We start from the raw sequence: 14,173 nt of genomic DNA on the forward strand, positions 1-14,173 counted from the left end.
GACACCCTCCTCTGCTCTCTGAACGGAGGCCAAGGACAGCCCCGGCCTCTTGCCCATCCACCAGAGCAGTCCACGCAGGAGGAAGGGGCCCCGGGAACAGCTACGGGAGCGGCCCGCCACCCCTCTCTCCTTGGACTCACTCTTCCAGGATCCCTACTCCAGCCTTTCAGAGTATCACTCAGCGGGGGTACACAGAGCTAAGAGGAGCCCCAGGCAGGGGTCCCTCCTTCACACCCTGTGAATGGTCTGTGAAGCAAGAAAGACATAGCAGCTTATACCTGTAAGCTCAGTATTGGACATACTGAGGCAGAAGGATTACCATGAGTTGGAAGACAGGCTGGACTATATAGTGAGTTCTAGGTCAGTCTGATCTACAGAGTAAGACACTGACGCAAAACAAAACAAAACAAAAACAAAACCCTACAAACCTCCCACCTTAAAATATTTGTGTCTATCATTAGACCTTCCCCAGTGCACTTGCAGAGGGGTGCGTGTGTAAACAACAGTGAGATCTACTTAGAAAATCCCATTAGCAAAATATGTAGGATGGTGCGGAATTCTGAGACACACATTAAAAACAAGTAGGTAAATGATTTATAGTACAGATTTTAAAAACAGAATGGTAAGAAATGGAAATCCTGGGGACAAAGAAATGTCTTCTATAGAAACATCACAGTTGGGAAGGACAGAGGCACAACTGATTCCGAGAAATCTCTAACTTAAAACAGTAGCAGCATAACAGCACTGAGCCGCCATCCCACGGGTCACTTTTGTGTCTCGAGGCAAACAGGCAGAAACCTGTGGTAGCCATGTGCCCCTCACAGCCCAGCTGGTCTTGCTACATTCTGCGGCATGACCTGGAGCAGCCACCCACAGGGAAAGGAGCTATGCCAGCAAGCTGAGCTAATGGAAGGTGATGTCAGCAGGTGTTTCCCGGGAGCTGGGTCCACGACATCTCTGCTGCCTCCAAATAGGACAAGGGTCTGCTTTCAGCCACAGGGACACGGTACAGCCTGACTGTGCCGCGGAGAGAACACAAGGTAAATCTTTTCTAAACAAAGAGTGCGAAATTTGTCTTAAAAATCTGCCATCTCTAAAGCCTCCTCTGTTTTACGGATTTTAGGGACTTGGCCTTAAATTGCTGATACCAGGCTCTATCAATGAGTAAATATCATACAAAAAGACAAAGAGGGTGATGGGGTCATAAAGAATAAAACAACCAGAAAAGAAAACACTGTTGAAATGAAGACAAGGAAATGCTAAAAAAGAAAAAAGAAAAAAAAAGAAAGAAAGAAAGAAAGAAAGAAAGAAAGAGAGAAAGAAAAGGAAAAAAAAAGGACCGAGAAATTGTGTGCTAGCACTAATTAATGGAAGCGGCTGGCCAGAGTGTTCGAACATGCATTGGGCAGGCAGCGAGACAAGCGGTGACCAAAGGAGGGATTCCACAGGGAAACAAAGCCACGATACTCCAATACGACCTCGAAAGAGAGGGTGTGAAACTTACACGCGTGTACCAGAGCAGAGAAAGGAAAGACCTGCGACCCTGGCAGGAGCCCCCACAGAGCTCCATTAAGGTAGAGCAAGCACTCACAACTCAAAGGACCGTACTCAGCTCCTAGCAAAACTGCACCCGACCCAGTATTACATCTGAAATTGCATGGTGGTCGTTTGTTCCCGTCAGATGTGACAGAAGAGACGGTGTGTTGAGCCGTGAGGCAGGGCTCAAACCTTAGGTTCTTTCAACCACACACCAAAACCAGGACAAACAGCAATAAAGAAAGAACAACCACAAAGCCTTGATCTGCTTGGAAACCAATCGGTATACTTCTAAATAACCTGAGTGTCGGGGAGACAGTGGCCCGGGAAAATGAGCACACTGGGACCACAGGATTAGAACCGAGGAGTGTTAAAGATGCGGGGGGGGGGTCTGCAGTCTTAGAGAAGAAGCCTAAATCAGCAACCTATGCATTATCTTAAAAAGCTAGTAGAAGACCAAATTAAAGTTTGAAAATATAAAGAAATAAAAAGTATAAATCAATGAAGGAGAAAACAAACATACCACAGAGAAAAGTAATAAAGTCTTGGTTCTTTGAAAAGGTGAAGGAAGCTGGTAAATTTCAGGACTGCAACCTCCCTCCCCCAAAAAGATTAATACAAAAATTCTTACACTGATATGGATACATATGTTTACATGTACATTTATGAATCCCTCTAAATAACTCTGATGAAAACATATTTTCCATGGCCTTCTGGGCCCCAGTGGAGACCAGGGAGGTCATATCAACATGGTATGATTGTTGGCATTCCCATGCTACACTGCCATTTTAGGGAAGATCTCATATTCTAGTAACAAGAACAGCCAACAATTTATTAAACAGCCGCCACCTCCCACCCCTCACTGGCAGCTGAAACCTTCGCTATCATGTTAGATCCTCCACTCTCTCAGGAAGGAGCTCTGAGAACAGGGAGGGGTCCATTGTGCTCCGCTGTGTGATGACATGTCAGACACTCCAGCAGCAACTGGGTCATGCCCACGGTTAAGAAATGTAATCTGGTTGGGCAGGTGGTGGCGCATGCCTTTAACCCCAGCACTTGGGAGGCAGAGGCAGGCAGATCTCAGTGAGTTCAAAGTCAGCCTGGTCTATAGAGTGAGTTCCAGGACAGCCAGAGATACACACAGAGAAATCCTGCCTTGCTACATCCACGGCTGTCACGCCAGTATAGCAGAAATGCTGACTGGGCAGGCAAATATTGCCGGAAGGATTGGGATTCGTGCTTCTCGGAGCTGTGTGTTCCAGGCAGTTCCTTGGCAATCAGTTGTGGTGTAATGCTACCTGAGTCGCCATTAGTACTGACTCGACCTGGCTGTCCTTGGAGCCATAATGTGTGTCTTTTCCCTTGTCTGTGTGTTCTTTGTGATCCTTACATATTGCTAACAGATCAGACTATTCCAGGCAGTTGTGGATATAAACAAGACTGCTGAGGACATTTTTGAATTCTGCTCCACTATTAATTAAAGCCTTAAAAAAGTAGCCAGTTCTGGAAATAGCCAAAATCATCATTAGGACAATTCCTTGATGATGTGGAATAAAAGGAGTTAATCTTAGCAGAAAAAACCTTAGAAGCCTTCTACAGGAAAACAGCATTAGGCATTTAGGTACAACTTAACAGGAGGCCTATGCAACCTTCCTTATGGCCAGAAAACCTAGGCTAATTACAACATCTGACCCTGAGAGTCGGGAAGGAAAAGGAGTTGAGATTAATGGTACAAAATGAGTCTCAGACAAGTTTAAAATCATGTCTTTAAAGCTTCCTAGCAGAAAGTTTTCCAGAAAGATAGTAGCCTTCTTCTTTCTCACCCAGACACACAAGGTCACTTAGCTGAGCCCAGCCAGCCACCTGGTACAAGCTGATAAAGGTGGGCTAACTCAAGAACAATGGTCTCTCTAATAACAAGAAAAAAGAAGAGGTAACTTTACAAATGTAAGGAAGCAAAAGTCCTTGTACTCATGCCAAAGTATCTTTAAAGATTCTCTTTGTAAAACTGTTTTATGCCGTTCTTTTCTATTTTATGATCTGATGATGTATGCCTTTGCCAAGTTCTTTGTTTGCAATAATATATAATCCTGCACTGAAGTAAGTAAATCACAACAGCATGTCTCAAAAACATTGGGAGTGTCTGTGTGTCACTTTCCTCGCCGTATCCTGATTTCTCCTGTGCCTTCGCCCTGATTCCCTTACGGTCTGAGTGGCTCCCCTGAGCCGGTCCGTAGCACTGCCTCAGAAAAAAAGAAATGCAATCTGCTTGTATTTTGAACCTAGCATTAACTAGGTCTTTTGATTGGGTTCTGCTAACTGTCATCGTGTATACGACCCTTGAGTTGCTCAAATGTGCTCACAGCAATGACTACCGGATCCTACGACGCAGAGTCATAGTTCCATTTCATTTGACGTTATAAACGACCACTGACAGAAGCAGTCAACTTAAAGTAATGGGAACTCAACAGAATAGCGCAACGACATTTGAGGTTGTCTTAGTAGGGAAGTACCTTATAAAGCTTGTGATGTACACGTGCACAAACGTCGCCATCAGATACTGACAATCAAACCTGTCCATTATCCCGCCATGTCCAGGAATGGTGTTTGCAAAATCCTGCAGAAACAAACAAGCGTGAAATACACATCACCTACATCAAATTCTGACACATAAATGTCTTTTCAGTATTACAGACTTTATAAGAAAACTTTACTATTAATTTTTTCTAACAAATACAAATAAAATACAACCAACAGATTAAAATGTTATTTTCAACTCTCCACTCACTGTTGAATGATTTCTAAATTGGCCCACAGCACTGAAATAACACTACATATTAATTAAGTCTAGCACTTTTTCTCATTGCTGTAATCTCCCTAAATTATCTCGTTCTGTAACTGCCTGTGATCCTGCACGGTGAGCAGCTGTGTGGGAGCTGCCTCACTGCCACACAGACGCACACGCATCTCTCACTTGTGTTTACCCAACAACCCCTGTGCCGGAGCAAACACTCCAGTGGTGAGCAGCCTTCTGTAAGCACTGAGGTAAAAGAAGGACAAAGCACCTGAGTCTCTGAGAACATGCTCGTCCATCAAACAGGCTGAGGAGAGGCCAGGCGGTGAGGTTTCTGCAGAAGAACTCACTACCAAAACCCCAGAGAACACAAGTGTTCTTGTGAACATCTGGGCACTAACACACAAGATACAACAGCAACTGCACGTTCAGATGTGAAAACAAAAAACCTCCCCCTTTAGTGAGGAATCTTAGAGATCATTAAAAACACACACACACACACACTGGGCGGTGTTGGCGCACGCCTTTAACCCCAGCACTCAGGAGGCAGAGGCAGGTGGATCTCTGTGAGTTGGGAGGCCAGCCTGGTCTACAGAGGAGTTCTAGGACAGTCAGAGCTACACAGAGAAACTCTGTCTCAAAAAACAAAACAAAAACCACAATCTAAATACCCGTGACTAATTTTTCCCAACCTATTTCCTCCCTTCCCTGCTCACCAAGGCTTGAGGGAGCCCCAGCAACCATATCCCACTGCAAGGCGCTCACCCCAAGCAGCAGACAGGACTGCTTCCCACCCTCCCACATGGGGAGGGAGCATCCTGAGGCCAGGTACCCTGTAGGCTTTCTATATTACCTTGCCCCGACCACAGCACCCGAGTTCATTTACTTCCCTGGTCATCCTAAAGTCCCAGGTGGTTTCCAAACACTGTTCTCTAACAGAGCCGCTGGGTCCTGGCTCCCTTTAGCGAGTGACTCCTTGTACTCACTCACTTCAGTGCTCTTCCTCAGACATCTCAGTAAGATTTACCCTCGTCCTCTCTTCAGATCTCGGCTCCAATCTCACCTCCTCGGAGCACCATTCCCTGACCAGCACATCTTCACCAGCCATTCTCACCCTTAATGAGCCAATTTACTTTACCTGGTAAGGGAGGATGGCCCTGCTGTACTAACACGTGGGGATGACTTTAAGTAAGGACCACAATCAGCTAACTAGCTCTCACAGTTCAAATCCCAACCCACAAGCAGGTCTTACAAACAAAGTTTTAAGACTTTCGCGGACATGTCTGTGGTACAAGCTTCATACTGTAGCAGCAACAGCGTTCAGAGCTGAACCGCAGAGAATTTGCAAGAATGTTCTTTCCAGCCTGGCCTGACAAAGTCTGACAACCCCGACCTAACAGGATGGACAGTTCCGATCCAAATGCTCCTTGGAAGAACCCTTCGAGTGGGACTGGGAAAGGCTAAGCGGCAGATGGCAGACTACTCCATTCCTGAGGGGACATTCCATCTCCAGAAGAGTCTAAGACACTTCAAAAGGAATAAATATGCCATCACCAAAAAACTCCAACCAGCCAGGCAGCATGGCTGTGAGGCTACACGGATGTCAGGGATGGTATGATTCCCAGGGGCTCAGTGTGGCCAGTGTGGGCCACATCCCGAGGACAGAGAGCTCCTATTATGTGCACAGAGACTGCAGCAGAGAATGTAAAAACGCACCTTGATCTTAAAAGCTCTTTTGAATCCACTGGCGAAGAAGCCTCCAAATGGGCCAATCAGCGATGCGAACGTTGACAACGCAATGCTATGGATCTGGAAGGGATACATGCTCACCGTGTCCTGAGGAGGGGGTAGGAGAGGACCAGCTGCATTAACATTGTGTTTACTCATGCCACCTAAGCCAGGAACATGGCAGACACAGGAGGCTGAGACAGACCACATTTCTGTCATCGTCTCAAGCGTTAAAGACCATGACTGAAAACATGGCACCATCAGCAGTCTCCACGCCCCATGCCGACTCCCCATCCTGTACCCATAGCCTCACCGCCACACCCACCACAGTCTCCACACACCGTGTGCCAACTCCCTGCCCGGCACCCACAGCCTCACCACCACACCCATCACAGTCTCCACGCCCCATGCCGACGCCCTGCCCAGCACCCACAGCCTCACTGGCACACCAGGTGGAATTCCAGCTCAGCCAGGGCTTAGGAAACAGTTGTGTGGGAAATGTGGGAGAGTCACACTTTGGTTCACTCTACGCTTGCTCTCTAGACCACAGTACTTTGTTCTTATAATCACAGGATTTATTTTAATTTTATATTTTATAATAGTATCTAATTTTAAACGATGAAACAGCAAAAAGTTGTCTTTGTCACCAAAACTACGTCGAAAGCTATGGAAACATACAGAAATAAATACTTTTTTCTTTCTTCCTTTCTTTTTTTGGATTGCTTTTTCAAGACAAGGTTTCTCTATGGAACCTTGGCAGTCCTAGAACTTTCTCTGTAGACCAGGCTGACTTCGAGAGCTGAGATTAAAGGTGTGCACCATCACTGCCTGGCTCAGAGATGAGTTTCTTAATATACTGTCAAGGGGTGGTGGCATGCCCCTGTTATTCTATACTCTGTACGCTGACACAGGAGTACCTTGAGTCAAAGGCTAGCCTGGGCTATGTGATAAGACCCTGCCTCAAACAAAACAAGGCCTGTCAAAATGGGCATAAACAAAATTATTTCAAAAGATGTAGAGAAATCATCTGAAGAGAATTTTACTTTATATAAATTATCTGAGGGTATAGCTCTCTTTCCCCCTGAATTAACTATGAACTAATTATATAAATTATCTGAGGGTATAGCGCTCGTTCCCCCTGAATTAACTATGAACTAAAAGCGGCACGTGACGGGTATGGTCCAGGAAAGACATTCAGGCCACAGAGTTTGGAGCTGTTCTCAAAGAACAACATGGCTCCAAACTTAAAGACTGGTAGGAGCCTATGCTTTATAGGATGTAACAGGAAGCGTGGATGGTTAAGAAATGTTTAAAACCAAATAATGAGCACTCAGAGAGATAAGTTATTTGCAGGTTAATTTGTTTCCAAAACCTTGAAGCTGTGAGTTTGGAGTACAATGTACACACACATACATGTGCAGTTACTGTATGTCCTTGCTTGCTTTCTGCTACTATAAAGGCAGGGCTATTTGACTTACAGGTTACAGTCACCTGTAGCAAGCCAAGGCGGGAACCTAGAAGGAGCCCTGCTTGCTGGCTTGCTTCTCCTGGCTGGCTCAGCTACTTTCCTTACACAGCTCAGGCCCACTTGCCCAGGGACAGCACCACCCACAGTGGGCTGGGCCCTCCTCCATCAATCAGCTTATGAAAACGCCCCACAGACAAGCCCACGGGACAATCTGATGGAGTCAATCCTTCAGTCGAGGCTCCTTCTTCCCACGTAAAAGCTAACCAGCCTACTTTTTTCCCACTCTAATGATGTAACAGAGTCTACTGTAGAACATTCCAAACAATCTGAGGGATGGCATCTCAGGTGCTTTAAATGGTGGCAATGGAAGGCTCATTTCTAGATTTCTATATTAATAATGACCCCGAAAAATCAAGGAGTCTTTCAATTGATGAGTCTCAAGCTTTATACTTACTCAAATCAGTAACATTCATTTATTTGTAAAAATCTATTTATTTTTAAATTTTATTTATATTTTAAAATAATTTTTAAAAATACAAACTGCTATCAGTATTTAAATCATTATACAAATAAATTCCTAGTGTACACACATATGCTTGGAAATGTTATAGTCATTTGATGGTTAAGATGATGGTGTGTGAGAATTGTCTGTATTCTGTCAATCATATTTTAATAAAACGCTGATTGGCCAGGCAGGCAGTATAGGCGGGAAAGCCAGACAGGAAGTAGAGGTGGAGCAAAGAGACTGGGCGTATTCTAGGAAGCTCCCTCAGTCACTCCTGTGCAGACCACCAGAGAAGCAACATGTAACCTGCCCAGCTGAAAAAGGTATCAAGCCATATGACTAACATAGATAATGATAATGGATTAATATAAGTTACAAGGACTAATAAGAAACCTGAGCTAATGGGCCAATCAGCTTTATAATCTTATGGAGTCCTGTGTGTGATTTTCCTTGGGAGTTGCTGGTTGTGGGGTACCAGGCGGGACGAAACCCCAACAAGCCGGCCTCCTCATGTTACAAGATGACAAACATACAACCCACTTCTACATATTTGGGAAAAAAAAAAAGAACCAGAGCATCCCTTTTTATTGTGGCTTGGATGGGAATGGTGGATCCCCAGACACACCGGTTAGCCATTTGCTCTTACCCGTCTCAACACTGCCCTTAGGAACGGAGGGAGGGAGTAACTCTGGAGCCGGAACAGTTCTGAGGGCTCGCATTCTGTCACGAAAGAGTTGACATCGCTTCGGTATTCCACTGGGCACACAAAGTACTGGTGTTTGGACAGCACATAGGCAGCCTGAAGACCAAAGCAAGAATTTGTAAGATACTGCCCAGGCAAGAGGAAGCCAAGTGCCACAGCGGACAGAACCAGACGCCAAGTGTCCGTGCACCAGCATTTGGCTACGTGTCCAGAGTTAGGTTGGGATGGTCCCAGGAGAAACTGAAAAACCTTCAGAGAACAAAAGAATTTTCAAAAGCAGAGAGATCTCCATACAACCTCAGAAGGGGTGGGGCCAATGTGGTCTTAAAAGAGCCTTATAGGAGATCTGAGTTTTCAATGTTCTAAGTACGCATGCATTGTGTGTGTCCCCATGCCAGGGGACTGTGTAGTGAACTCTGGGGTTCAAACTCGGTTCCCAGGATTTGCACAGAAAGGGCCTTTACTCACAGAGCCATCCCTCCAGCCCAAGACCTTACTTTTTAAAAGTCTGCATAGTTCTCTCGGCGAGGCCTAAGATGGCGTGGTAAGGGGCAGACTCTGAAGATACGGGCTGTGCGGGGGGGGGGGGGGGGGCTACTGCACATAGACTGTGTCAACTTCACACTAAACAAACACTGCACAACAGCAGTGTGGGAGAAAGGCACTGCCCCCTGCCAGCCCACGATGTCATCGGTGCAGTCTTTAAAATTAACCCTCCTCAACCATGGCAAAAGGAGAGAAGATAAAACATCTTCTTGTTCATCTGATTCCATCTCTCCCCCAGCCACTCACGCCAACGTTTTGCTCAAAAACAGCAAAAATTCAAATATGCTGCCAGGAATAGATTCCAACTGCCTGTGCATAGGAATGACAAGCATTGCTATCACTGTGAGGATCTTGTTTAGATGACCACGGTTAAGATTTCATAGGTGCAGCTCCCTGGCAAATATGGAAGACACTATCTTGTAGGAGATACCTTACTTCTCTGGCCCTAACAACCTTTCCTCCCCATCCTTGGAGATGTTCCCTGAGTCTTAGGTGTAGGAATGTATTGGTGGAGATGGTCGGTCTGTCTCATGTCTACAGGTAAGTGTGGCTCTCACTTTTCATTAAACAAAGTTATTTTTGTGGCAGATAGAGATCATCACAGAATCAATACTAATCAAAAGGCAGAGAATGACTATGGGGGCCTATTTAGTAAGTTTTAATAAACATATTACTAGCGTTTTGTGGTTTTGTAGGTTTAGAAAAGGCTAAATCCTAGCATGCGTTTTCAGAGTATAAATAAAAGTAAAACCCCAGTAGAACTCACAATGAATCCAAATATGACGGTGGAGAAGAAACCGCCAATGAACCCTTCCCAGGTCTTCTTAGGAGACAGCTAAAGAGACCGGAGAAGATGGAGGGTTAGTACACATTCTCCCCATACCCCTCTGCTCTCATTTGAATGGGCTGAAAATGCAGCTCTTCCCTGCACGGTCATGATTGACCTGAGCGAGCATCTTGAGAAGCACCTAATGCGGGGCAGCCCCTCAAACGTGTGGTGTTGTGATATCTACTCATCTCTGCTAAGTAGCCTCGACTTCTTTCTTTCAAAGGTCTATAAGTTCAGTAACGAAATAATTTTCTTACGACTTGCATGCTTCTCTTAGAGTGAGATTATTAGTCATCCCATGCAAACATCATCAGTGCTAACCCACCCCTGATCAAAGAACAGGAGGACCACAAGGCACAGCTGCGCAGCAGTCCAGGTGCTCTTGTTTGTCAGGTGGGCTGGGCAGACAGGGTCCCACTACGTCGCCCATTGGGTCTAGAATTCACAACCCTCATGCCTCAGCCTCTCAACTGATAAGGTTATAAATTTGTACTAGCATGCTCAGCTCAGTCCTAATATGTAAGACACATGAGATTTCCTTCTGAAATGAAATATTCAACAGCCTCAAACACCCACCCCCATAATCAACGTCTACCTTTAGGTAGAAAGTAACAGACTGTGCTCTGAGAATAGACACTGTCTGTTTCAGTCTGGCTCCTATTTCCCAGTCAATGAGACATTCAGGGAGGGAAATCTGGAGGGAAGTCTGGAATTCAGTGGGGTAAGGGATAGGAGAGAAAACTCAGGAGCTGTGGTCCTAACCGCCCTACGCTGCCACGGAAGGTAAGAATTCAGACGTGTATGACTCAGGGGGTTAGGAATGGGTCACAGCCCCAGCTACCTGAGCTCCTCGTAGACTACTTAACTTGAAGTTGAGAACCTTATTGCTAAACTAGCTGGCAGCAATGGTTTCTTAACAAATCTGGTGACACTTTTGCCACAGAGAAGGAAGCAATGCACCCACTCCTGGGGACAATCCCGTGTCTGTACTGGTGCCGCCATCGAGTAGGCTCAAAGCGTCTGCTGATTACTTAAGAAAACTTCGAGCTGACTCACACCAGATCACAAGTGAATTGCCCAACTTCCTGGGCATATCATACAAATAATCTCCTTTGCTCAAATCACCCGAAAGGCATTCAAAACCAGTCCCTGGGATCCCTGCAGGGTCTCAGTCTCCCGCGGCATGTTAGTTTAGAGCTCAGCCCACGCGAGCATGGAGAGCATGCTGACTCGTTTCGCGCAGCAGCTTTAGACACAGCTCAGAGATGCATACCTTGCATGTCAGCAGCCCTGCAGCTGGGCCTGGTGCTGTGCGGCCGCCCACGAGAGGAGAGCTGAGGGAGGTACTCTGAGGGGCAGGCTACCTCCACGCTCCCCAGGAGCAGCACACTTCAGCACAAGGCTCTCAACAGCGCAAGGCTAATTCAGACTCCAGCCGCTCCTCCCTAACAGCTTCCCTCTCAGCCAAGGAATGTATGTGTAAGATCCTATTAAACACTTGGCTCAGTATGGAAACTGAATCCTACATGAAGCCCCAACATAAAAAGCTCTCTTAAAAATGAAACAAGTCCTAGGAAAAGGTTGGATTTTTCATTAAGAACTGGTTTTTCTTGCCCAAAATGAAATCTGAATAATTTAATTCTTACCCTTGCCTCCACTGTCCATAAACAGAACCAAATCTAAGGAAAAATGGCAGGCTGTTCACGTGTGCTTTCCTCCTTGTCTTAACCTCTTACCACTGGCTTTAGATCCTCCAGTCTTTTACGTAGATGAACTTGGGAATCTTTGGACGACAGTACATAAAGACTGTGCGCCTTGCTCTTTTAGGAAGTTTAGTAACAGACAGCATAGCTAGCCATGGGGATGCTGGGAGTGGGTTAAGGAACTGAGCAATGAAGAGGAACCTTCACAAGCAGAGGAAGATAGAGTCAGGGCCCAAGGAGGACCCAGCTGAACACTTGACAGCAGAGGGAACTCCCGCCCTCCATGGTGGCAAGCTGCTGCATTTGGGAAGAGCGCAAGAGCAGCAATGGTTGAAACGCTCTGTGGCCTGTAAATCTGTGGGAAGGGCTTCTGTCTAACATCTTCCATTACCTTAATTAAGGGAGTTCTTCCAAAAAAGAATCCGAAAAGGTAAGCAGTGATGTCGTTGCAGATGACGCTTGATATTGGAACAAGAAACCTTGAGAAGATGAGCAGAGAAAAGTCTGTGTGGTTAGACAGTGAACGCTTATCCCCTTACAGCTCAGAGTGACCCACGTTACACCCGGTAGCTCACACAGTGGACAGAGCAGAGCAGAGCACAGGGCAAGGCCTAGGAGAAGCAGAAAATACCACACACGCTCGCTCCTTTAGCCAGGAGACGGAACAAAATCTATCTCTAAACTTAGAGAATGCTGCTAAGGAAACTATTAAATAACTAATCGCTACAGTTACAAACACTCACAGTTTAATTTTATAAGGAATAACTTCCAAAGAACTATCACCTCTTAAGAAGAGCAGCCTTGTGAAATGCAAAACAAGTCACTTGTGCAAGCAGAGACTAAAGTGACAAGCTCATGCCAAGCTCTTAATACAAATTCTCCTTCGGGAAAAGTATTAATCTTAATTCTATTTTAGCCTATGTCACACGCTGATAACTTTGCAGAACCTATTTAAATAATCAACATTTCTCCCTCAATTGAAAGGCTTTATATGACATCCATCCCTAACTAGAGTGTTTATACAAACACATGGACATTTTGGTAAGCTGTCAGGAGGATCAATTTATCCTGGCAAACTCCAGTGAGCTACGAAAGATTCTAGTTGGTGACTTTACGATGGATGTGGAGGGGAAGACTCATGTTCACCATCTAGATGAATGCACAGAGAACTTTATTAAGCCTTTCTCCATTCCCTTTCGTTTCTAATTATGAATCTGGATTACTTTTAATTAATAAAAATGCTGGCTGAATCTGCAAACCCCAGTGCTGTGGAGCACCCAGCTCTGCACACACACACGGTCTAGAAGCTTGCTCCTTCCCAGAAGCGAAGCAGGACCTGCCCAAGTGTCACCTGGAGAAAAGGCACTTCTCCAACCTGCTAACTGAAAGCCAGCTCCCACATACTTTCTGCACTCCATGTAAATAACATCTAACCTTTGTTTTTAAAACACAACACTGCAGTTTGTTAGCATCTGAAAATGGAACTGGGTTTTGAGGAAGACTTTCTGCATTTTGCTTGGAACTAGAAGCATGGGTCTTCAGTCACTGGGCAGGCGCTCTACGCTGGGTTGTCAGCGAGATATTGAGTGGTCTCCAAGCAGTAGTGGAAACCGGAAAGCTACTGCCTGGCATTAGGGGGTTTAGAGGGCAACACATGAAAACAGAATGTAGCATAACACAACATAATCCCTTACCATATCATGCCTTCAAACAGATTTTGGATGACAAGATGTGACTGAGTAACGGTTATCAGTAAAGTGACATGGGTCCATGCGAACTGTCAACAGCCCAACAACACAGAAGTTAGCAAACACGGCTCATCAAACAGCCAATTAGCAAGAGCGATTTTGAAACACAAGTTTTCTGCCATGACTTCTGATCAAACTTTGTAAGATAGGATCATACAAACAAAACAGTGTGGTTAGTAAATTACACACTTCACATTGTCTACTAAAACCTGAAATAACAAACACATTTAGCAAAATTACTCTAATTTATAGATAAAGGGAATGCTAATACCAGTGAGACATACTATTAAGTTTTAAAAACACAGAGAAATAAGGCGCCATCTTGGAGCACCCCAATGACAGCATGGCTGTGGCGTGTGGAAGCAGTGCTAGTCTCTGAGAGCGCCATAGTCAGCATGCTGAAGCTGCAGTTTCTCCTGAGTTTCCTGACAACCTTCCCCTGCAAAGAGTTATTCTAACTTTGAATGCTTGAAACCCTCAGGATTCAACTGCCTTTACGTTCCATCTTTTCATGCTGAAAGAAGATCTTTCTAAGTCTGCTCAATGACATTATGCAATTTCAGAACTTCAAAGCCCTGTGCTGTTTCCCTCATCATCCTCCCTTAGCCCTCAG

General features: G+C 45.4%; 1 protein-coding gene across 1 annotated transcript in view; it reads right to left on the reverse strand.

Annotated features, from left to right (window-relative positions):
* The window catches only part of Cds1 (CDP-diacylglycerol synthase 1), a 72,182-nt gene that overhangs the window by 2,946 nt on the left and 55,063 nt on the right, over positions 1 to 14,173 (reverse strand). Inside the window, exons 7-12 of the mRNA XM_085691579.2 lie at positions 13,507 to 13,589; positions 12,204 to 12,291; positions 10,047 to 10,115; positions 8,678 to 8,830; positions 6,047 to 6,166; positions 4,050 to 4,153 (exon numbers count right to left, since the gene is read on the reverse strand). Coding sequence (XP_085547705.1) covers positions 4,050 to 4,153; positions 6,047 to 6,166; positions 8,678 to 8,830; positions 10,047 to 10,115; positions 12,204 to 12,291; positions 13,507 to 13,589 — 617 coding nt within the window. The remainder of the gene's footprint in view (positions 1 to 4,049; positions 4,154 to 6,046; positions 6,167 to 8,677; positions 8,831 to 10,046; positions 10,116 to 12,203; positions 12,292 to 13,506; positions 13,590 to 14,173) is intronic.

Source organism: Myodes glareolus, chromosome 8 (genome assembly GCF_982192425.1).
Source record: "Myodes glareolus chromosome 8, mMyoGla1.1, whole genome shotgun sequence".
Classification (NCBI taxonomy): domain Eukaryota; kingdom Metazoa; phylum Chordata; class Mammalia; order Rodentia; family Cricetidae; genus Myodes; species Myodes glareolus.